The sequence below is a fragment of the Bubalus bubalis genome, chromosome 6 (genome assembly GCF_019923935.1).
Source record: "Bubalus bubalis isolate 160015118507 breed Murrah chromosome 6, NDDB_SH_1, whole genome shotgun sequence".
Classification (NCBI taxonomy): domain Eukaryota; kingdom Metazoa; phylum Chordata; class Mammalia; order Artiodactyla; family Bovidae; genus Bubalus; species Bubalus bubalis.
This window is the reverse complement of record NC_059162.1, coordinates 46,825,592-46,851,499: the sequence shown is the minus strand read 5'-3', so window position 1 is coordinate 46,851,499 and position 25,908 is coordinate 46,825,592. Positions and strand designations below refer to the sequence as shown.

Below are 25,908 nucleotides of genomic sequence, written 5' to 3'. Positions count from 1 at the left end.
AAAGTTAAATCTCAACATTCAGAAAACTAAGATCATGTCATTCAGTCCCATCACTTCATAGGAAATAGATGGGCAAACAGTGGCTGACTTAATTTTTCTGAGCTCCAAAAATCACTGCAGATGGTGACTGCAGCCATGAAGTTAAAAGATGATGGCCCCTTGGAAGACAAGTTATGACCAACCTAGACAACATATTAAAAAGCAGAGACATTATTTTGCCAGCAAAGGTCTGTCTAGTCAAAGATATGGTTTTTCCATTAGTCATGTATGGATATGAGAGTTGGACCATAAAGAAAGCTGAGCACAGAAGAATTGAATCTTTTGAACTGTGGTGTTGGAGAAGACTCTTTAAGAGTCCCTTGGACTGCAAGGAGATCCAACCAGTCCATCCTGAAGGAAATCAGTCCTGAATATTCATTGGAAGGACTGATGTTAAGGCTGAAACTAATACTTTGGCCACATGATGGGAAGAACTGACTCATTGGAAAAGACCCTGATGCTGGAAAAGAGCGAAGGCAGGACGAGAAGGGGATGACAGAGGATGAGATGGTTGGATGACATCACCGAGTCAATGGACATGAGTTTGAGTGAACTTTATTGACTATGCCAAAGCCTTTGACTGTGTGGATCACAATAAACTGTGGAAAATTCTGAAAGAGATGGGAATACCAGACCATCTGACCTGCCTCTTGAGAAACCTATATGCAGGTCAGGAAGCAACAGTTAGAACTGGACATGGAACAACAGACTGGTTCCAAATAGGAAAAGGAATACATCAAGGCTGTATATTGTCACCCTGCTTATATAACTTATATGCAGAGTACATCATGAGAAACACTGGGCTGGAGGAAGCACAAGCTGGAATCAAGATTGCTGGGAGAAATATCAGTAACCTCAGATATGCAGATGACACCACCCCTATAGCAGAAAGTGAAGAGGAACTATAAAAAGCCTCTTGATGAAAGTGAAAGAGGAGAGTGAAAAAGTTGGCTTAAAGCTCAACATTCAGAAAACGAAGATCATGGCATCTGGTCCCATCACTTCATGGGAAATAGATGGGGAAACTGGAAATAGTGTCAGACTTTATTTTTATGGGCTCCAAAAACACTGCAGATGGTGATTGCAGCCATGAAATTAAAAGATGCTTACTCCTTGGAAGGAAGGTTATGACCAACCTAGATAGCATATTCAAAAGCAGAGACATTACTTTGCCAACAGAGGTCTGTCTAGTCAAGGCTATAGTTTTTCCAGTAGTCACGTATGGATGTGAGAGTTGGACTGTGAAGAAAGCTGAGTGCTGAAGAATTAATACTTTTGAACTGTGGTGTTGGGAGGGTCCCTTGGACTGCAAGGAGATCCAACCAGTCCATTCTAAAGGAGATCAGTCTTGGGTGTTCTTTGGAAGGAATGATGCTAAAGCTGAAACTCCAGTACTTTGGCCACCTCATGCGAAGAGTTGACTCATTGGAAAAGACTCTGATGCTGGGAGGGATTGGGGACAGGAGGAGAAGGGGACGACAGAGGATGAGATGGCTGGATGACATCAGTGACTCAATGGACATGAATTTGAGTGAACTCCAGGAGTTGTTGATGGGCAGGGAGGCCTGGCGTGCTGCAATTCATGAGGTCGCAAAGAGTCGAACATGACTGAGCGACTGAACTGAACTGACTGAAGTAGAACTTACTAGTTTTATGTTCAAAGTCAACCAACGCAATTTTTAAATGCGTTGTCTGTATAAACTTGAATGCAACTCTTAAACTGTGACTTAATTGACACTTCAAGTTATCAGATGAGTTCACATATCTCTGATCATCCAGTAAAATCACTACAATATCACCCTCTTCCAATCCTCTGTTATGTTACTTTTAATCTCAGTACTGTGCTTTACTTTCTCCATAGCACTACTACTTGTAGAAGTGATCTGGTTCAAGTACTAGGTAGGCCATCTGTCTCACTAGACAACAAGAGAACATCAGGGCTCTTATTGCTTGCTGTCATTGATGTACTCCAGAATCTAAAAGGCCAGACATTTTCTTGATACTCAAGAAAGTAACTGTTTAAAGAGTTGATGTTTGAATAAATTTTAAGGACACTTTTAGAAGATCAAGATGGTCTTAGTTTTATTGTATTGAGTGTTTGGGGGTATGTACTGTGAAGTACCAAAATTTGTATACAAAAATGGAGAATACATGTATTTTTCTCTGTGTGTAAGAGTTTTTCATTTTAATAGATTCTTAGAACTATCCTTGAGTCTTAGATGATGTTCTGTTTATTGCGTCTTTCATAAGTTTTGTTTTTGTTTTTTTGTTTTTTTGTGTTTTGGTATAGTTTTGGATAAAGGTAGGCAACTAATTTGTTGTTCAGAATATATCACTCTAAAGCACAGAGTAACAGAAAAGATAATCAAGTCCATGAGTGATAATATAGTAGGTAGATGTTGATAGTGATAAAATATTTAGGTAGAGGAATATAAGCCATACTGTGGATTGACTGCATAATAATTTTTAAAGCATTATCTGATTCCATTTTTTTAGTACATTTTCCAATTTGAGCAACTTAGAATTTTTGGTAAAATATAGTGTCCCTAATTTTTGCTAAGTCAAAATTTTCACTGTTTTTGTATATTCCTTAGTCTGTTAAGATGATTGAATTGTAAGATAATTGTTTTGTATAGCCACTGACCATTTCTTTATGAAATTTCATTTTAATGTTTTTGATTGTCAGTTGTTACTCTACATATGCTATCCAGAAATGTCTCTACCCAATAATAATCTTAATTGATGAGATCATTTAGTAGTAATTGGTGGATAAGAGTTTTTTCCATTACTCTGAAAACCGTGTTTGTAAATTTTTAGTATCACAGGTATGCTTAGCTATGTTTTTAAGTTCTCTATTGAAGTTTGTTTTGTGATTTTTTTTTTTTTACGCACATAAGATAAACACAACTGTTTCTTTACTTTCTTTCAGCCAATGGTAATGATAGTAAAAAATTCAAAGGAGAAGATAAAATGGATGGTGCTCCTTCTCGTGTACTTCATATTCGAAAATTGCCTGGTGAAGTGACAGAAACTGAAGTTATTGCTTTAGGCTTACCTTTTGGTAAGGTGACCAACATCCTTATGCTGAAAGGAAAAAATCAGGTATACTTACTTCTGGACTTATACCATGTTAAGCTCCAAACTATCCAGCAAGTGGATTTAGCTGTGGCCTGATGAAATGATAGTTTATATAATTATACATAAGGTTACTTTTCTTAAAGAACATGACGGAAGTTTTACTATGACTTTTCCTGGTAGCTGTGTATAAGAAATTAATGCTAGGGAATTAAAATGAGTAAGTCACCATAGTTTTCCAATTTTGCTTCGTAAATTCACTTTAGGACTGTAGTTGAACTATTGTTCAAGGAGATTGTGGGAAATACAGATGAAATATTTTTTTTTGTTGTGGCTTTGCTCTTTGTAATATCAGAAATCAGTAGGGACGTTAGTATCATCTTACCTTTTAAGCTTATCCCAGGGAAATATTTATCTGATAGCATTAGAAAAAAATAGTGTTAGTCCCAGATATTCTATACTGAATAGATATATCTGTAGCAGTAGGGTCCAGGTGTATTAAAAATCAAATTTTGTTTTAAAGTTCCTAATACCATTTAAAAGAATTTAGAGAAATTTAATGCTCTCTTAAATATAGTTAATATCACTAATAAGATGGCATTTAATTTTTTTTTCTACTAGATTATAAATGCTTTAAAAATGACTTGGGGATCTCATGTTTTCTAGGTTAGGCATGGTAAAATTCTGGTTCTAGAAAATGTTTGGATTTTATTTTCTCTAGCCTTTTTTTGAGGAGTTACATTTGTAATGTATGGAAATCAGAGATGGAAGGCAGAAATACTGTGTATGCTAAGAGCTTTCTACTGAGGTTAGCTTTAATTGTATTTCTAAGCTTCAATAAGGATTTCGGATTCTACCTATTAGGGCAATTCTTGATAGTGATTTTTTTAATGAGACAAATAGGCTACACAGATATGGAAGTTTATTTGAATTTAATTCATAGTATTATAATTTTTGCTATTTAAATTTTCAGGCATTTTTGGAACTAGCAACAGAGGAAGCAGCTATTACCATGGTTAATTATTATTCTGCTGTGACACCTCACCTTCGTAACCAACCGATTTATATCCAGTACTCCAATCACAAGGAACTAAAAACAGATAATACATTAAACCAAGTGAGTATGTGTAGGTTCATAAACAAAATGTCCTAGAGCGTATTAAGACTCATATTAGGAGAAAATTTTTAACCATTGAGAAGATTTTTGTATGATCTTTTTAATTTTTTGTTGTTGTTGCTATATTTTCTTACAGTATGTCCCTAAGTATTAAATTTTATATTACTTTACAGAACATATGTGCAGTCTTTTATTTTCATATTTTAAATTAGTACTGGATAAATTAAATAGTATCTTTTCAGTTTTTTTAAGGTTCTGGTCAAAGTTCTTTTTCTTTGTACAAATTAAAACTTGTACAGAAACTGTCTGAGGTAGGACTTAACTATAAACTGTTTATACAACTTTGATTAGATTTAATGTGTGAAATTCAGTACCTTTGGTTATTTGACTTTTTATAGGTTTTAATTTCTTATGGATAAATTCCTATTAAAGATGAATTAATGATTTTCTTGGAGGGAAATAAAAGAATTGAGAATATATGAATGTGTTATCTTTAAAAAATGCAAGGTAGTTTCTAGTTATTTAAAATTAATGTTTCTTTAGAAAAAATATCATAGAAGAGTGGTTTTAGATATAAACACTTAGGATTGCAGTAAACAGTGATATAGAAACTTTAGCTCTTTTAATGTAGCTTTTAGCTAATTATATCTGTTTTAGTAAAATATAAAGCTGTGTTTGACTTCTGCCTTAGCAAATGGAAAATAATCCTCACAAAATTTAACCTTTGTAAAAAATAACTTAAGATCATTTTGATAGTATATGAACAATAAGCTTGTAAAACTTTTTGCCTAAAAGATAGGCTAACATTTCAGTTTTTTGGTTTTTTTTTAAGTTTGGTAATTTTCGTTACTTTTGAACCAGAAGTTGTACTTCTTAAAATTTATCAAAAGAAAATACCTGTTCTCTATTCTTTTTACTTAAAGTGGCATTTAATATCCCAGTTGGGTTTAACATATTAATATTTTCAGTAAAGTAATTAGTGAATACATTCTCATTTTAAAAGATTGAAATGAAAAGGATGTTGAAAGGACAAAGATAAAACATCTGTAGATGGATGTCTGTGGTGGGGTGTGGAGGGGGCCTTGTAATTTCAAATAGGATAACCAGTGGAAGCCTGATTGACAAGTGACATTTGAGTAACCTCAGAAATTAAAGAGTAAAACACTTATTACAGTTTTGGTTATTTTTGACATAGGGAATAATCAGTGCAACGTTCCTTCTGTTGAAAAAAAGGTTACAGCCATATTTTTGACTTACAAAAGTTCTTCTTTGATAGCCTTTTTGTATTACACCTGGTCATTGTCTATGGATACTAATTAATGGTATTTTTAAACACTCCGCTATCTTTTACTTTGCTTAGTATTAGCTGTTTATCTTGCTCTCCTTCTTCATCCCACCCGCTCTCATTGCTTGTTTTATATTTCAGAATGGGCAGTTAGGTTTTATTGGACTTTACATGCTTTCCTCTAGAGTAAAGTAATGAGTTGGATACAGCTTTAAGCTGGGATCCCCCCAAATGCCAAAGAGGTCTTTACTTAGGCCTTTAAAACCCTCTTTTAGAGTTTCTGTTCTTTTAAGGGGGTGTTTAGTTGTTGATTTTGTTTTTATTAAGTTGGTTGATGGTGAGGAGGAAGAAGAGTTTAGCTGTTTGTTAGCCAGGCTTTCTGTTAATCCTTTTATTTTCACATTCCATTTCACCTCTTGTGTACCTGCCAGTTTCTAATTTGATTCCTATGGCTGCTACCAATGCAAATGCTGTTTGCTGTGTGTTCACTGTGTCTTCAGTCCATGCAGTTTCTGTGTTCCAGGAATCTGATAAAATTATTCTTGGCCAGTGATGACCTCTCTTCAGTGTCTGCATTTATTCCATTTTTTATTTATTTATAGGCATTTTAATAGTGTTTTATAACGAAAGACGAATATGTACATCAACCATGAATTCTTCCACAACCTTTTATCAAGTCACAAGTCCTATAAATTCACTCATCTCAATATCTGCCCAGCTTTCATTTCTTTTTTTCTACTTCAGTTGCCCAGACACAGCCATTTCTTAGCTATATAATAATCTTACCTAATAACTCTCTTGAAGTGAAGCTGCTCAGTTGTGTCTGACTCTTTGGCGACCCATGGATTTTAACCTACCAGGCTCCTCCGTCCATGGGATTTTCCAAGCAAGATTACTGGATTGGTTGCCATTTCCTTCTCCAGGGGATCTTCCCGACCCAGGGATCAAACCCAGGTCTCCTGCGTTGTAGGCAGACGCTTTACCATCTGAGCCACTAGGAAAGTTAGTAACTCTCTTACTGATCTTTAATTTTTGTCTTGAATACTTTCTCCCTAGTACAAATGTGTGTGTATCTCTTTCTAAAATGCACAGATCTAACTTGCTCCCCTGCAGCAGTTTCTTTTCATGCTCAGGATAAAGGTCCTTTCTGAGATGACTGCTGTTTCTGTCTGTGGCTGCTCCCCACTCCATTTTCCTGTGTTTCTATCTCAGTAGTAATGATGGATCCTATAACTTGGCATACCTTCTCTTATTTTGTCTTTGGAGGCCACTGTTGCTGTGATGTAACTTTTGCCTGAAATATTGTGACCTGCCTATGTTTGTGCCAAGTTTCCATCCCATACTTCATATGACCAGTTGTTAGACATCTTCAAGTTTCCATAAGCCAGTTTCCTTGAAAGCCATCCTCTGATCTACACAGTGGATTAGGTTTGGATTAAGAACCTTTAATGCAATTTAAAATCACTGTGAGATACTGCCATGTGCTACCGTATTGGATACAATGAGGTAATTCCAAGTGTTGAAACAATGTAGAAAAGCTTGAACTCTTATAAATAAGTGATGGGAATGTAAGTTGGTAGAATAGTTTTTTAAATCTTCATTTATCAACTAAAGCTGAGCATATTCCTGTTCTTTGACATAGTAATTTTGCTAGTCATATATCTGAGAAAATTTATATATATGTGCATCAAAAGATATGTATGGGAAAGTTCATCGCACACTATATGTAATTACCCAAGGCTGGAAATGATCTAAATGTTGAGCAGCAGTAGAATGTGTTGTGGTATATTTATTTGTTGGAATACTCCCTGGCAAAAAGAATGAACAAGCTACTGGTGCATCCAAAACTTGAATGGACATCATAAAAATTATGTTTATTGGAAGAAGCCAGACCAGAGTAGTACATTCCATTTACATAACTGGGAGAAAACATGTGTGTGGCTTTTGGCATGTTGGTAATGTTCTATTTTTTATCTCGATAGTGCTTTCACGATACGGTTTATTTGATATTTTATTAAGCTGTGTATACTCATGATTTGTGTCCTTTTATGTGTATGATTGTTTCAATACAAAGTTTAATTAAAATCTAGATTGGCAGGTCACCTCTGCTCCATGAATATTTTTAAAACATATATGAAACATGAATGAAGTTATTTGTTAATAGAGAACATAATTGTTAAGGTAAAAAAAGGAAGATGTAGAGAGTGAGTATAGTATTGGAAAGAAAGATATGCAGTAGATAAGTGCTTATATGCTTGTATGGAGTATATATGTACATACATGCTTGAATATGTAGGTGATGTCTCTGGAAGAATACCCAAGATTATTGTGAGGGTTCGTAGGGGAAAGCATACAGGATGAGTGAGTTGCAGAGGAAAGTTAACTTTTTATACTGTTTGGATAGTATACCATGATCATGTGATTCCTGTTTAGAAAGGTATTTGATTATTTGATTCAGTTATTTGAAATAGCAGCAGAAGGGTTGTTCTAAGTTGTAATATTTCCATGCTTATTAATAATAAATGTATGTAGACATGTTGACTAATGAAGAAAGTGATATTGCAATGAGCTACTTAAAATACTTTATTGAAATTTGTATTGGACTAAATATGTTCAAATATTTAACAAACATTGTTCTAGAATACTTTCATCCCTCTTTTATAATATCTATAATAGTCGTGTAAATGTGTCCATTGTATTAAATATTTATCATATATTTCAAAATGTTGGATTTTAGTCACTTTAGCTAACATAAATTTATAGGTCATGTTGTATTTAATTACCATTTAGATGACGAAGTTTGACTAGATGAGTGTGTGATCTCTTTGAGATTATGCTGTGTGATTTCCTAGTTATCAGATCAGATCAGATCAGTCACTCAGTCGTGTCCGACTCTTTGTGACCCCATGAGTCGCAGCATGCCAGGCCTCCCTGTCCATCACCAACTCCCGGAGTTCACCCAGACTCACGTCCATTGAGTCAGTGATGCCATCCAGCCATCTCATCCTCTGTCGTCCCCTTCTCCTCCTGCCCCCAATCCCTCCCAGCATCAGAGTCTTTTCCAATGAGTCAACTCTTCGCATGAGGTGGCCAAAGTACTGGAGTTTCAGCTTTAGCATCATTCCTTCCAAAGAAATCCCAAGGCTGAGCTCAGTGAAATGAGCATCCCCTCACCTTTGTTGAGATAATAGACATATACATTGTGTAAGTTTTAAGATATACAACTTATTTATATGATTTATTTATGTTTTGCAAAATGATTACCAACACCACTTTAGCTAACAGGTCCAGAAAAAAATGTGACACTTCATGAATTTGGGGGTCATATTTGCATAGGACCATGCTAAACTCTGTATTGTTTCAGTATTGTATGTGTGCTGGTAAAGGGAGCACGGATCCTTCCTTATACATAAGTGTTCTTATTCTTTTGTGTTTGTCTTCCTTTTCATTTATCGCTGTGCTTTGTTTATATATATATGCCTATTCATCTGCCAGTACAACTTCTTCAAACTGTAAAGCAGCATAGAGGTGTTAGTTACTATTATATTTAACAGTTATTTGCCTTTATATAGGTTTTTTGGCCCCCAAATAAGGTAGAAAACAATTATTTCCTTATCAGTGAATCTGTCAGAGAAATAATAGAAAAGACATAATGGTAATAAAGGCAGTGTTTTTGGAGCATTTAACATAGATTTAGTTGACATATTTCCTAAAAATACTGTATTTTCTCAATTCTGAATATATTTTTTTCACTTTTTAAAATCTCAGAAATCAAGATGTGTCTTATAAGTTGATCTTTCATGGTTCAATTAGCAATATCTTATTAGTCCTACATAAAAGGATAGTGCATTTTACCATTAATGATATATTAGAAACAATAACATGGATGGGAAAGATTCTTTATATTTTATCTTGAAGTATTCCTGAAAATTTTGTGGCTGTGTACTGTGGTATACATCAGTTTCTGTTGTAAAAATTTTGGTTTCAAAAGTTACACTAGTATCAAAAAAAAATTTTGTATCTGAATGTTTCTCTTTTAGGATTTATTAGAAATAATAAGCTTTATAGGTGTTCTTTTGGATAATCTAGTAATTTCCTCTTAAGGTTTGCCATTTGCCTTTTTTATGGAATGAATAATGTTAAAGTTTCATTGTTCTCTAAAAGTTTCTGTGTAAAACATTTTCTGAATCTGTCAGACTACATCATGTTGTTTTGAGAGTAAATTACATGACTTATCTATCTTGTTCAGCATTGGTCCCAAACCCTCAATAACTGTTTTGAGGTAAATACTAGTATGATACTTGAATTGTAAACAGGCAATATATGCTGATGGCAGGTGCTTAAAAGTGTATTTACTGAGTGAGTGTTAAATTTTATTTAATCCATATGTGTTCTAGAAAAGAATTTAATACTGTAGCATGTAGCAAAGTATAAGTGAATATACCAGGAATGTTTCTGAAGTGCTTATGTTTTGATTTTTAGCGTGCTCAAGCAGTTCTTCAAGCTGTGACTGCTGTCCAGACGGCAAATACTCCTCTTAGTGGCACCACAGTTAGTGAGAGTGCAGTGACTCCAGCCCAGAGTCCAGTGCTTAGAATAATTATTGACAATATGTATTATCCTGTAACACTTGATGTTCTTCACCAAGTAAGTTTAATTTCATTTGCATTTTATCTATAAAATGGAGAAATAATAATACAGTAGATATAATTTGTTTTGATTTTTAATATTTTAACAGATATTTTCTAAGTTTGGTGCTGTATTGAAGATAATCACATTTACAAAAAATAACCAGTTTCAAGCTCTTCTCCAGTATGGCGATCCAGTAAACGCTCAGCAAGCAAAACTAGTAAGTCTAGGTTTTTTTGAGAGCAATAATTTTCAGTGGCAGATATATATACACACACATATATATGTAACTAATATCATTAATATTATTATTTTACATATTAATATTATGTCAGTAACTAATACTGACATAACTTAGCAGTACCATATAGCATTTTAGATGACACAGATTAATGTCATAGAGATAGTATTAGAAAGCTTAGTATTTGTGATAAAAAGAAATGTTTATTTTTAACAATTGTCATATTTGTAGTTATCTATAATATAGGCTTATATTCTGCATTTTTGTTTTATCTAGGTCCAAATATTTTGTGCTCTTGAGGATATAGCAGGATTATATTATGCATGCATACCTGTTTAAGATTTTACATTTTCCAGTGGGAGTTTCAAAGTACTTAATTAGCTGTAAGGTACTTCGGCTGAAATATATCAGTGCTCATGTGGCTCAAATGCTGTAATAAGCTCTCAGTTGATTTCCGATATTCTTTTTAAGTATTTTTTAAAAATAGGTTTTTTCGATACGCTCTTGGTCTCCTTTTTATTCCAATCACTTACCTTGTTGTTGTTGTTGTTGTATATGGAGGGTAAGAAACTATTCAAAGCAGCAAAATTTACTCATGTTACAGCTACCATTGAAAACTGCATACCAGTCTTTGTCTTATTTAAATCTTCCTTTGTCTCTTTAACTTCTTGTGCTGTAGTATAATATTGTTATTTTTATTCCACTATTAAAAAATTAAATATTTATTAAGTGTGTGTAAAGTGTTAGTCACTTAGTCGTGTCTGACTGTTTGCAACCCCGCGGACTATAATAGCCTGCCCCAGGCTTCTCTGTCCATGGAATTCTCCTGGCAAGAATACTGGAGTGGTTAAACCATTAAATCAGCTGTCTCCACTTAAAATGGTCTTACCTCTTTTTTCTCTCTTTCACTCTTTTACTTTCAGACTGATTATGGTATATTACTTCAGTGCTACCTCCAGATCAAGATAACTTGTTTGAAACCAGGCCATTTTTAACTACTGTTTCATTTCCATTCTTAGAATCTCATTTGGGGAGCAGAAGTAGCTTCAGGTAGCAGAAAGGCTTTACTAGTAATAATAGCACAATTGAAATGATTTACCAAGTGCTGTTATCTCATTCTTTTTCTGACTACTCTGTATTGTAAACTGAACAGAAATTTTTCCTGTTAGCAGATGCTAAGATTCAAAGAGGTAAATGATTTATAATGTACACATCTGTAAAGTAGACATTTTTTCAGTCTACTCTTCTCCAGTATGTTTCTACTCAGTGGTTCCCAATTGCATGATCTAATCATATTTCCCTTTTCAGGAATAAATTAGCAATTATAGAGTTGTTTTTTCAAAAATAATTAACTTTCCTAACATGCTTCGGCCCTCCAACTTTAGAGATAAAAATAGATACCAAAATAATTGTGTTATGAGGTTTGATCAATAGCAGACAATCTAGAAGCCATGTTCTTGATGGCATTTTTCACAACTTCAAACAAATTTAAATATAGTGCACATTTTTCTTAATGTGGAATATTTTCTTTTTGTCATTCCCTTCTGATCCAGAGGAACACTGTTTAGTAAAGGACCAGTGAAATGGAATTTGTTTCAGAATTGTACCTCATTTGGGCTATGTGGTTCAATGGGGAAAGTAGTTTATATATATTTTTCAGTATTTAATAGGTTTTCATTTAACCGATCTTCTGCACAGAAAATAAGCATTAAACTAGTGTTTGTGAATGTTTACATACACTCAGGTCTTTTCTACAAAAATCTACAGAGATAATTACTTTATTAAGCTTTTATTCTGGTATCTGAGCTTACTATATTGCACTTATTGGTGAAGGAAAAAAGGAATCTATTTTCTAATCTTGCTTGTCCCATTATCTTGTAATCCAGACTCCTCTTAAAACCTATACTTTTGACGACTCCAGTATTTTTTCTTCATACCTTATCTGGACTATTGAGTGTAGCCAGAGAATATCACATAATCTAACCAGTTGATAGCAGTTTAAACTCATCAGCATTAACTACAAATAGGCCCTCTACTCTGCCTGCAAAATCTTACCACGTTTCTTCAGTCAGCATGTTCTCCCATTTTCCACAATTGTCTGTATCAGATGGAAATTTGTCTTTCTACCAAGTCGCTTTTCACTCTTATGACCTTGCCTACTGCTTCTCAGAAAAAAATAGAAACTATCAGATGGAAACTCTTATCAGCTTTTCTCACAAAATATACTTATACCCACACATTTCTTTCTTCTAGATATAAGGCATAGATATTTCTAAGACCAGTAAACACCAGACACCACCCTCTTCTGCCTCTTAGGAGTCTTTGTACTTTTATCTCCCCTTTCTTGTGTATTTTTCTCCATGTTAGTTACTTCTCACCAGTTTTTCAAGTGTGCTTAAATGTGTCTCTCTTTTTTTTTAATGGGTTTATTACCCTTAACTCCATATTTCATATATTTATCCATCTAACACCTTATCTCCCTTTCTTTTCGTTTATAACCAGACTTCTTAAATAAGTTGTCTTTGTTTGCTTATTATACTTATTCCCTTCTTATTTCTCTACTTATTGTAATTTGGTTTCAGCACCCATTTACTCAACAAGGGATCACTGGAGTAGCTAAATCCTCACCAGGGATCACTGGAGTAGCTAAATCTCATCAGAATTGTTCAGTCCTTATCTTACCTAACCTCTAGGTAACCTTTGACATTGAATCTGTCTTTCCCTTTCTTAAAATCCTTTTTTCTCCTGGTCTTGAACACTTCTCACCTAGATATATCCCACCTCTCTGTTCATTATTTGTTGTATCCCTCCCCTTCTTCTAGGGGGACCTCACCTGTTATACACAGCTTAGTTACACTTTGTGATTCTGACAGTACGTACTCACATAACTTTATTTCTAGGTCACACATCTTCTGAGAGACCCAGGCTAGGACTGTGGAGCACCTTCAGACTTAGTGTGTTCAATTAAACTCCTGTCACCCCCCACCCCACCACCACCAAAAATACTAAAATCTGTATTTCATATACCATTCTCTAGGTATTGATCAGGACAAAGTACCATCAATCTAAGAAACAAGACAAAACATTGAATCATTCTTTCTTCTTCCTCCTTTCAGCCTATCACCAAATCTTAACTGATTTTAGATCCTAAATTTTTGTTCAGTCTATCCTTTTGCCTCCAACTCTTCTTGTCGTCACCGTAGCCTAAGCTAGTGTTTTACAAAGTGCTAGTCTCCAGTGCTATAAGAAGCTTGTGCCAACATTCAAATTAGCTTACTTTAAGCTATAGTTTGTTTAGTGTCAATATTGATCATAAATTCTGATACAAACTTCTTTTCATGCAAGGTGAACTGGGCTGCTAGTCCATGAACCACAGTTTGATTAGCACTGATCTAAACCATCAAGCCATCTCTTAAATCTGTGCCTCATTGGCCTTCTAGTCTAAATCCACCACTGCGAGTTTTAAGAATGATCTCAACTTAAAGTCATATTTCTTCCTTTCTCTGTACCCTTCAATGACTGATTTGTGTCCTTGGTATAAAAATGCTCTTTCTTTAACATACTTATATAAAACTCTTAAATCTTGCCTCTCCAGTCTTATTTTACACCTCTGTAACCATATTGGGCTTTTTTTTTTTTTTTATGATTTTTATTATGGTAAAAAGTCACGTAAAAAATACTATTTTAACCATATTTAACTGTACAGTTCAGTGGCACTAAGCACATTCATATTGTTGTGCAACTTTCACCATCATCCATGTCTGAATTTTCCACCTTCCTAAACTGAAACTCTGTCTCCATTAAACACTAACTCCCCAGTTCCCCTCCCCAACTTCCACTCCCAGTCCCCTGGCATCTACCAGTGTACTTTCTGACTATGAATTGGAGTATTCTAGGTATCTCATAAATGGAATCAAACAGTATTTGCATCTAATGTGTATTGAACTTCTTTAAATTCTTGTGTATTTGATCTCTTGGGCTTACAACTTGCTATATTCTATGTGCTAAAATACTTTTCTCTTCATCTCTTTATGACCAACTCATTTCTGTCTTTCAAGTTTCAGTTTAGAAATCTCTTCTCCAGAGAGGTCTTCTATAACCTTTCAACTAGATTTGATCCCTTCTTTTCTTAGTTCTCACCACCACGGATCAAATTTATAATTACTTATTAAGTGTCTGAATTCTGGAGGAGGAAATGGCAGCCCACTCCAGTATTCTTGCCTGGGAAATCCCATGGACAGAAGACCTGGTGAGCTGTAGTCCATAGGGTTGCAAAAGAGTTGGGCATGACTGAGCAACTAAACAAAAAAGTGTCTGTGTTATCTGTTGGACTATAAGCTGTATAAGAGTGGTTGTCATGTCTGTTTTGTTCTCTGCTGTGTTCTTAGTACCTAACACATAGGTATGAGGGCTTTTTTTTCAACATGACACAACTTACCCGACAGCTGGTGTGCTGTAGATCTCTTCCTACCTTTCAACCATCCATGTACATCTCAGTGTGTAATAAAATGAGTTAGATCTAAACTTTGTAATTCAGGTGTTACATTTTTATGCTTGTTAAAACAGTAGAAATCATGTAAAATTTACAGGTAAGGAATAATAGTTTGGGAAGAGAATTTCAAGCCTGCTTCTCTACTTCTATAGTGATAGTTGTTCAGATGATTGAGAGAATGAAAAAAATATCACCTGTGCCTTGGGAATTCATTTAGCAGGCATGGTATATCTTTAGGTTTGGAGGGGAAGAGAACTTAGAGTGTTCTTTTAAAGTATGGTTCAGAACCTTCTTTTCATATAGATTGCTTATAAAAAATGGGACTCTTAGGCTCCTCTGAGCTAACAGTTATAATCTTTGGGGTTGGGAGCCCACTGCTCTGTTTAGTTTTTCAAGCCCTGGGAATCACTGCCGTGTAAAGGCAGCTTGAGTGACATTGCCAACCAGACTCTTGCCATGTATTAGTTACGATCTTTGGCAATTACTTTCAGTTAATTGGAATTATTTCCCCCTAGCATTTTATTTTATAAGAGAATAGTAACTCAGGAAAAAAAATCTTAAAAATGGAGTTGTATTAGTGAGGGTTGGAGGGGAAAAATTTAACCATCTCCTGAATTTGTTCTGAGGTTCGTGTATATTGCAGTCCAGTCTCTTTTAAAACCTCTGAAGTCAGGGGGACACATGTACACCCATGGCTAATTCATGTCTATGTATGGCAAAAAACATTACAATATTGTAAAGTAGTGATCGTTTAATTAGTTAATTAAAAATAAAAACCCTCCTAAGTCAACCAAAAAGGTAATGTTATGTATATTGAGGTTGGCATTTAGGGTGGTAGTCACCACCAGTAATCACCAATCATTGTAAAAATAATGATTATCAAATAAAAAGTAAATTATTTTAAATGATCCTCACATTTATTAATGAAAAGGCCCTAATGCCTTTTTCAGAAATCTTTTTCAGTTTATTGGCAAACAAAAATATTATTCACTTACTGTGGCTTTCTAGTTCAGTTTCTGTATTTTCAAGGTATAGAATGTGAAGTCGCTTAGTCATGTCCGACTCTTTGTCACCCCGTGGACTGTAGCCTACCGGGCTCCTCCATCCATGGGATTCTCCAGGCAAGAATACTGGAGTGAGTTGCCATTTCCTTCTCCAAGGGATCTTCCCGACCCAGGGATCAAACCCAGGTCTACTGCATTGCAGGCAGATGCTTTAACCTCTGAATCACCAGGGATGCCCTCAGGGTATAGAAGTAGACTCCTTTTCACCTGGATCTTTTAAAATTATTTAATTTATACAACCCTGAAATTGTAACACACTTGGTAGAAAATTGTAACACAGCTTTTAGGGGTATTATCTACTTTTATTAGGAATATGTGCAGTTGACACTGCACAGTGACACTGTGTCTTTTGGAAATCCTATCATTAATGATTTCCTTCCAGGAGAATATATTTCATTAAGTTTCATTAGTGGTTTTTCCTATTTTTAAGCCATATGCAGTGTTTCATTGTGTTGTTAATTAAGCATTCTATATTTAACATCTTTACTGAGTTTATCATGTTTTTGACATAAATCTTATATTTACTATGAAGATATTTTTTCCTGATTGTTTTCATGTACTCTCCAAACTTTCCCTTTGCATAGATACATTTGAGAGGCTTTTTTGCAAATTAACTTGGGCTTTTACTGTCAGAAATCTTTGCTCCAGCAAGATCACTACAATCTTGATTGCCGAACACTGACTGACTTGTGTGCTACTGTTATTTACTGGAAGTTGGCAAATAACAATGAGCTTAAAGTGAGCTTGCATATATAGTTTACTTTAATTTTTCTTCTTACTTCACTTGTCATTTTACCTCAGCCAGCTATTGAAAATGCCTGGATTTCTGTTATCATGTATCCTTAGCTCTTTTTCCTCTCCCCTGTTGCTAATATACATATTGTTTCCTGATTTCTCTAGCTCTTGTATCTAAGGTACAGTTTTGTGTGTGCCTTATGTGTATACTTTGTGTGTATCTTAGGTATACCTGTGTATAATACCTACATAAAGGTTGGTTTTTTTTTTTTTTTGGTTAAAGGTTTCTAGACAGCTTTCAAGCAGTTAGCATATTCATTAAGATATTTGGCAGTCAACCTCTTTGATAGAACTTGGCCCCAAAGAAACTGCTTGTTTTGAAGTTAGTCATTTTGTATCAGTATGTTACTTCTTGCATTAATAGACGTACTATGATCCAAAGTCAGGTCTTTTCTTATAGTATATCAGATTTTTTATATATTATTGAAATAGTCACCTAAAGTGAATTTTGACATTCATGTATAAGGTAGAGACGTAGATTCTATTACATGGCTAGCCATTTCCCCTATAGGAATGAGTAAATGAAGACCTATTTTCAGTGCTTTGTTTGCTTTTACAGCAGAGTATTGAATTAATTACTTATTAGGTATTGAATAAGAATTAATTACTTATGAAGTATTGAATTAATACTTATATTACTCTGCCTGAGAGAGTTGATACTTCCCATTCTCATGTGATGATAGGTGCTTTCCCTAATTCAAATAGAATTCAAATCCTGATGTGCATGTAGTCCCTTTATGTGAATATAGAAATGGGGAAACTTGTGTTGAATTGTGTTTTTAAGTTAGCTTTTAGCTTGGTAAATATATTCACTTAAATCTTAATTTTGTATGTTAAAGGAAAGGGTTTTCCTCTTTTCACAGAGTGGGAGTATTTTAAATATAATATTTTAACTATAAACTTTATATGCAAAGCAGCTATTGAGGTTTCCTTTTTCCATAACAGAACACTCTTGACTATTTTTAAGTCTGTTTCAGTTAATGTTCCTTCTCCAATAATATAGCCATTAAAATAGTCATACTGAAGTAATATAAAAATTCTCTTTCAAACACCAAGTATGAAAAATATGTTTGTCTACTATTAATATAGTTCTATATTTACACACCTAGTAGATCTTGGTCTACATAGATATCAGTCTTGATCTATTTATGTATTGTTACCAGAAGAATTGTTGTTTTATTTTTGAAGTGAATTAGAGCTAAACATGTTCTTCATTTCTGAACTGTTACTTTATAAAGAAAATGTTTGTTCTTCTAATAAAAAATCAACAATATATTCTCCTGTTCTCTAGTTTGTTCCAAGCTTCTGTCTAGCTGGAGTATAAATGGCGATGATATAGGAAGAGAAAAAAACATAACAGCAGCATATTTTTTTATATGCTTTATATGCGTTTTTCTGTGCTTTATAATTCATGATACTTGCACACATGTGGTCTTTTATCTAATCCTTACAATAATCCTGCAAGGAAGCATGGCAGCCATTGTCATCTGTCTTCCAGATTCTGAGATTAGAAAATATTAAATAACTTGTTCAAGGTGACCTAATTGAGTGGTCTTTCAACTCTAGAGCATAAGTATTACCATCCAGCAAAAACTATATGTGTAATAAAATTAACTTTTAACTATTGTGCAAACTATTGATATTACAGTACTATTTTGGCAGGATGAACTATATTTGTGACCTTTGTTTTTTTTAATTAAAATATTTGCAGGTTTTTGAAATTGAAAATATATTAGCACATATATTTAACTGGTTATATTTTATATTTAAGTAGCGCTTTCTATTTAAAGACAGTAGTATTTGTGGAAAACAATATACATACAGCTAGTGTAGCAAAGAAAAGAGTATGGAATTTGATCCCTTTCCTGGTAACTTTTATCATGTACAGCTTTTCATTGTTGAGTTTTTTGTCAGAGTCTTACTTTTTCTAATTTTTATCTCTTAAAATTGCTGATATACTTTATTCACTTTTACAGGCCCTAGATGGTCAGAATATTTATAATGCTTGCTGTACCCTAAGGATTGATTTTTCCAAACTTGTGAATTTGAATGTAAAATACAACAATGATAAAAGTAGGGATTATACTCGACCTGATCTTCCATCTGGGGATGGACAACCTGCATTGGACCCAGCTATAGCTGCAGCATTTGCCAAGGAAACATCTCTCTTAGGTATGATTTTTATTGTCTGTACCACTTCTGCCAAATGGGCAAGTGCCTGTTAAACTCCAGTAAGTATAATGACTCTCCCATTTTGAAATTTAAGAAATTACGTTAGATTCCGCCGCCCCCCCCCCCCCCCCCCCCGCCTCAGGTAAGAATGTATATGAATACTGTTGGAAGAAAAACCTAAATTCATAAGTATAATTAAAGTTGTGTCACATTCCTTTTACCTATCTCATCTTCTCTCCCAAAATAGAAGAGGAAAGGCTCTAATGAAAAAATTGGAGTTCCTAATAAAACATTTACACTTTAAAGTCATGCTATCTGGAGGCCATTGTGCATATTCAGTCTTAATTGTTTCAGTTAGATTGGAAAACCAGTCTGATTGTTTCAGTTTAGCCCTGCACAAAAAAAACCCAGAAAGTTAACAGAGGCCGCATATAATGGGCGTAGTTATATGGATTTTTCAAAACATATCGTAGTCTTAAAACACAGGTTTAACTAGGAAGAATTTTATATAAAATTTATTTTGGTATTTATTTGCATTTTGTCTTAGTTATTATATTTCACCTCATTCAGCAATGGGTTTGACCCACCTAATAAAAAAACACAAATATTTGCAACTAATAGTTGACAGAGTCAAGATGAAGAAAAAATAACAGAAAATGTTATTTTGTAAGTAAAATAAGTGATTTATAACTTCAGATGAAATTTTAGTTTCCTTTTGATGAATTCAGGAAATTCTTGTTTTCTGAAGTTTGTAAGATTATCATTAAATGAATGTTTCTGGACATATGGAACCCAAGATTGATGAATCGCAAACTTGTTCTTACAGTTTAGCTTATTGCTATTATTCAGTTGCAAAGTATTATCCAACTCTTTGTGTCGCCATGGACTGTAGCATGCCAGGCTCCTCTGTCCTCCACTGTCTCCCAGAGTTTGATGAACATAAGTTGAGCTTACATTCATCAATTTAAAAAGAAAAAGCATCACTTATTTAGTATGGATATGTAACATGTGTTATCCATTTATAAATATGTTATATAAGTGATACATCATCTATGAACAGAGAGACACTAATGCACAAGAGAAGCATTTGATATTTGAAATTAATTCTGATAATTTTAGACAAAACTTAACCTTATTCTGATTGTCTAATAACAACTTGCAGAAATTATAGCAGTTTGTCATAATAAATTTATCATGATAAATTTATCATAATGAATTCTTTAGGTCGATAACATTCTTTCCTGAGAGAATCTCCATCACTCTGTGGGCTTAGTTTAAAGCTTTATTTCCTCAACTTGGCTTGTAAGTAAATAATATTAACAGTTTTATGGTGTACCATTTTTTTAAAGTCAAGAATGAGACAGTAATGAATGAATCATGGCCTTTGCTTGTAATTGTTACTATGAATTCTTAATTTTTTACTGATGGAACTTATAGAAAAGACAAAAATCAACATTTATTGAATAGCTTCTAGATCCTAGGGGTTCTGCAAGGTACTTGGCAGATACATTATTTAATTCTTAAAGTAACCAAAGTAGAAGATGATACGAAGATTTTATAGTCGTTTCTAAGGAGTTTATAAAATTTTACATTCAACTCATTAAAGAAACAATGGTAAAAGACCGAGAAATTTCAGCTAGTTTCAAACATAGTACTTCCTTAGACCCGTAATCACTTCCTGGGACCCTAAGAGCTATGTGTATTTGCCTATTGGGGGGGTAGTTGATGAATATGTGTATGTTTTTTGGATTCTGGTTGGAGTCATGGATTTGTCTATGGAGTTTATCATTTTTCTTGTAATGGCCTTGGTGGAATTCTTTTTTAGAGTAATAATAAATAAGAAATCTTTCTCATAAAAGATTATACAGTCCTGGCATAACTTAATTTTGTCTTATTCAGTGCTTTTATCATTTCTCAAGTGTTCTACATTTTTGCATTAAAAGAATGTGAGTAAAGTTGCTCAGTTTTTAGTAAATTAATTTGGTGTCGCTGCTCTGTCTTGAAGATTTCAGTATAATATTCTGGCATACCTTGTTTCAATGTGCTTCACAGATAACTGTGTTCTTTTACAGATTGAAGGTTTGTGGCAGCCCAGCATTGTCAGATGATAGTTAGCATTTTTTAGCAATAAAGTATTTTGTAATAACGGTATATACTTTCTTAAAACATAATACTATTTGCACACTTAAACTACCATATAGTGTCAACATAGAAAAATATTTTGGGGTGAAAATATGTGAATTCATCTTCCTTTACTAAATGACTTCATTGTTTACATGTTTTAATGGTTTTAACTGGGATTTTTAAAATTTTAAATATCCTCAAATAGTTTTTGAAAGGTGAGTTATAAATTTTAAAAATCAAATAGAGGAGTATGTTTATAATTTATAAGATAACTACCTATATTTTGATATATTTTTTCTTATTTTCTATGTAAATACATATTTGTAAAAAATTAAAATCACACTTTGCAGTTTTGTGTTTGTCATTTTATTGAGGGTTTTTTTTTTTTTTGAAAAATGGTAATATGTAATAGCAAGATAGACTGCTAATGGATATATAATACTTTTGTATTTATGTTGAACGTTTAGTTTCCCTTCATACTTTTCATTAATATAAATGGCATTGTGACCACCAATACCTGTATGTAACATTTTTGTCCTTTATTTACTTAGACTATAGAACTAGAATCATTGTGTCAGAGAAATGTTAAAGCCTTGTGATTCTTGTTTGAAATTTCTTTCCAGAATGGTGATAATTAATTTAACATACATGGTATGTGAGGCTGGCTATTCTACTTTTTCCTGTTCAGCATTGAGTATTAGTATTTTTATTTGCTAGGGTATTAATAAGGATGTCAGATTATTTTAATTTTTATCATTTTATGAACTAGTTTATAATTTCTAAATGCTCATGAGATATTTACAAATCTGAATTGGTTGTGTGGATTCTTTCTTTTGGAGTATATAACACATGTTAAATGTATATTAAGGATATTTTGCTCATATTTTATGAGCTAAGCATTCAACTTTATACTGTTACTATAGATTGGCCAGTTATGGAAAAAAATGTTTTAAAATAATTCATCATAATCCAAACATTTCCATTTATAGGACATTAAGGTAACTTTTTTTGCACCCTCACCCCCTTCACTCGCCTTTGGTGGATAGTATAATCTTTATGAAGAATCACTTACTATTTTACTTTTTAAAGTAGTCATCAGACACTGTTTCTAGTGACTAGTGACATGCAGTAATGCTTTAGTAAGGTCATACCTTCTGGAATGGTGACTAAATTTTTGTCTCTGTTTATTTGCTTCCATTGATATCTAATCAGGTGACTTCAGATTACAACAAACTAATATTGATAAGATCCATTTTCAGCTTGAGTCTTTCTTAAGCTGTACTTGTTCAAAGTGAAATAATTTATAGGTATCCCTGTGTTTCAAAAATTCTGTAAGAACACAGAAAAGAAAGTAAGTGAAGTTGCTCAGTAGTATCCAACTCTTTGCGACCCCATGGACTGTAGCCCAACCAGGCTCCTCTATCCGTGGGATTTTCCAGGCTAGAGTACTGTAGTGGGTTGCCATTTCCTTTTCCAGGGGAATCTTCCCGACCCAGGGATCGAACCCGGGTCTCCCACATTGTAGGCAGCCACTTTACCGTCTGAGCCACCAGGGAAACAGATAACTAGGTGATAATTCTTTTCTGCCAAATACTTAGGGATATTCACTTTATTTTGTATCATGTATCTAAGCAGTTGACTGAGTTTAGTCATTTTGGAATCAATATTATAAATTTTAATTGGTTGATTTTACACAGTAAGTTTTTATGTGGCTTCTCTACTTCTTTCAGAGTTAGGAATCACTGTGTCTTCACAAATGCAGTTTATTTAAGAATGGAGATGAGTGCTTTGTAATTAGTTAGAAATCTGATGTTTAAATCCATAATCACAAACCTGGCAGACTATTAGTTATTCATATTCTACATCAAAGAACAAGGTGATCAAAAATCCTTGAGATTATAAATTGAGATGTCGTTAAAATGATCATTTTATCATGTTTAAGAAGTGTAGTTAATTTATTAAGGGGTGGATCACTTTTAGAAAATTGCTAAAAGTAATTTTTCATGATCATGCTATCTACATTTTTAAAATTAATGCAGTTAATACATTCCAAGAATACTTTAGAGCCTTCTGTGTGGCAGCCTTTCTCATCATATAGTTTTAAAAGAAAAGCAAACTTTGTATAAGATATTTTGATGTTAAAATAATTGATGATTGAGAATAGATGTAACAACCATCTAGATAAATCTGTAATCCTTATAGATCTGTGCTTCTCAGTTTTCCTGCACATCAAAGTCACCAGGCCCTAGCCTAGACTGAAAATCACTACAAGTGGGGTTCCATGCATTTGTAATTGTTTAAGATTCCAAGATAGTTTTACTATGTAGTGGGAGTTGAGCATTACTACTATAGAGAAAGTATGTAATATTTTAAGATGCTTTATTTTAGCTTTTTAGCACAGTTATTAGTGTTCTCATAAAAATATTCTCATACCTGTTGACCCAGTATTTTAATACTTTTCTTTTATTCATGCCTTGTAACTCTGCCTTGATACAGTTCCACTGGATAGATGTTCAGTTTAACTGTTATATTGACTTTACTTTGGTTTTCTTTTCTATGTGTTTATGATGTATAAAATTAACAAGCAAACTTGTTTTTTAATTAATATTTTAAAACAACTTTAAATGACTTGTGAACTTTTTTTTTTTGAATGGGTTATTTACATGGTGATTTTTTAAAAGCTTTTATTAAAGTTTTTTTTATCATATACTGATGTAATAAACCCTATATATTCATCATCTCCATTCACGAGTTTCCACACTTGTTGTATCTATTCATTTTTTCTGTTATATTTTAAAGCAAATCCTCAACATTATGTCATCTCAAACATTTCCATAATTTCTCTAAAATAATGACATTTTCTTACCAACCATACCTGATGGAAGTTGATTAAAACCTGATCATAAAACTTACCAAAATTGAGAATGGTCTCTTAATGTTGAATACCCAGTTCATCTTGAATTTCCCCAATTGTCTCAAAAAATGTTTTTTAAGGGTTGATTTGTTCAGAATAGGATCTTTTCAAGAGCCACATACTGCATTTGGTAGCTGTGTCTCCTGAGTGTCTATTATTCTGAAGATTAGTGATATAGAGGTTATTTTTATATAGAGGTTATTAAAGTCATCTTCTTCCACCCAACCCTCAGGTTCATTGACTTATTTATTATAGAAACCTAGTTATATCCTTTTAGAAAATGCCACAGTCTGGATTGGTCTGGCTATAGTAGCATTAACTTGTTCTTCAATCCACTGCATCTTTTATATAAATAAGAAATTAGCTCCAAAAGCTTGATTAGATTCAGATTCTGTTATTTACATTTTTAAAACAAGAATATGGAATATGATGTTCCTTGTGATCTCAGTTGGAAGCGTAAAATATATGGTTGAGTCACTTTTAGTGATTTTAGTGATACTTTAAGATTGTGGTTTCAGGTGGTGACATTCTGATCCTTCCATTTTATTTTTCTATTAATGGTTTTAGTATCAACTAATGGCTGCTACCTTTATTTCATTTGGAGGTTGCAAATTTTGGATTTTTCTTCTGATTTAAACATTTCTTCTACAATAATTGGTTGAAAGTGTTTAGTGTTCCTTTGTCAACTAGGGCTATTTACAGTTTGTGCAGGACAGTTCGTTAAGTTCTTGAATTTATTTGCTAGTTTTTAGTGGAAGAAGTTATGTCCAGATTTTGCTTTTAGTTTATTATGTGTGAGTGGGTACAGACTAGATTCTTCCCTACTTCTGCTTTAAACTTGAAACTCTTAGTTACTTCCAGGCTTTGATAGCCCTAGAGTGGTTTGAGATGGTGACCTTACCCTAGAAGTGACTGTTTTTTAATTTATTTATGTTGTTATTATTATTTGGTCTTCAGTTCAGTCGCTCAGTCGTGTCCGACTCTTTGCGACCCCATGAATCGCAGCACGCCAGGCCTCTCTGTCCATCACCATCTCCCAGAGTTCACTCAAACTCATGTCCATCGAGTCAGTGATGCCATCCAGCCATCTCATCCTCTGTCGTTCCCTTCTCCTCCTGCCCCCAATCCCTCCCAGCATCAGTCTTTTCCAGTGACTCAACTCTTTGCATGAGGTGGCCAAAGTACTGGAGTTTCAGCTTTAGCATCATTCCTTCCAAAGAACACCTGGTCTTAATGGCCCCAAAAAGGAAGAGGGGGGTGATTAAAGGACTAAAGGGAGCTAATCAAATTTAGGTATATTTATCTCAAACAAGAATTCATCCCATGAAATAACCAGGAAGCATAAAAACTTTTTTTGTAAAACCTAGTGGACTAAAATCACTTCTCTATTAAAACTAACTGTGGCGGGGGTGGGGGGCCCCCTCCACCAGTGTGTTACTAATTCAGTCAAAAAGTTAGCATCTTTTTCCTTGTATCCATATGTATGTTTGTTCTGTGTCTTTTTATTTTTTTTAATATGACTCTGTAGGTGTGCAGTAAAAAATATCTTCTGTGAAACATTTCTGTCTCATGTATCCCATTACAATAGAGCAGTGGGGGCAGGGAACTACAAAGTTGGAAATTAGTATTGAGCTAATAGAGCAGTAATCGAATATTGTCTTAACAAATATATTTAAGTGCTGCCTGTGATTTTCCTTTTGTATATGTTTTAGAAAATAAAATACATTTGGTGTTGTTTGTAGATACTTTGTAATAAATTTAAGCTGTTCATGGTTTCTGTATCCTCCAAAGATGAATGTTATTTGGAAATTCTTGTTTCAGTGTTTTTGCTGAACCATTCAGTAGCACCAGAGCTTAGAAAGAATAAAATTGCCACTTGGTATATTGTAAGGCCACTTAAAGTTCATCTTTATGATACAGGTAGGTAAATACTTTTGAGAAGGAAATGGCATTCCACTCCA

General features: G+C 33.8%; 1 protein-coding gene and 1 non-coding gene across 6 annotated transcripts in view; one reads left to right on the top strand and one right to left on the bottom strand.

Moving 5' to 3' along the window:
• The window catches only part of PTBP2 (polypyrimidine tract binding protein 2), an 85,486-nt gene that overhangs the window by 40,481 nt on the left and 19,097 nt on the right, over nucleotides 1-25,908 (top strand). For all 5 annotated transcript variants that reach the window (XM_006044959.3, XM_006044958.3, XM_006044957.3 and 2 more), the window contains exons 4-8: nucleotides 2,969-3,141; nucleotides 4,088-4,231; nucleotides 9,999-10,163; nucleotides 10,255-10,365; nucleotides 18,714-18,909. In XM_006044959.3, coding sequence (XP_006045021.1) covers nucleotides 2,969-3,141; nucleotides 4,088-4,231; nucleotides 9,999-10,163; nucleotides 10,255-10,365; nucleotides 18,714-18,909 — 789 coding nt within the window. The remainder of the gene's footprint in view (nucleotides 1-2,968; nucleotides 3,142-4,087; nucleotides 4,232-9,998; nucleotides 10,164-10,254; nucleotides 10,366-18,713; nucleotides 18,910-25,908) is intronic.
• LOC112585843 lies at nucleotides 8,808-8,909 on the bottom strand. The gene has a single exon (XR_003110421.1). It is a non-coding gene; the product is annotated as a U6 spliceosomal RNA (small nuclear RNA).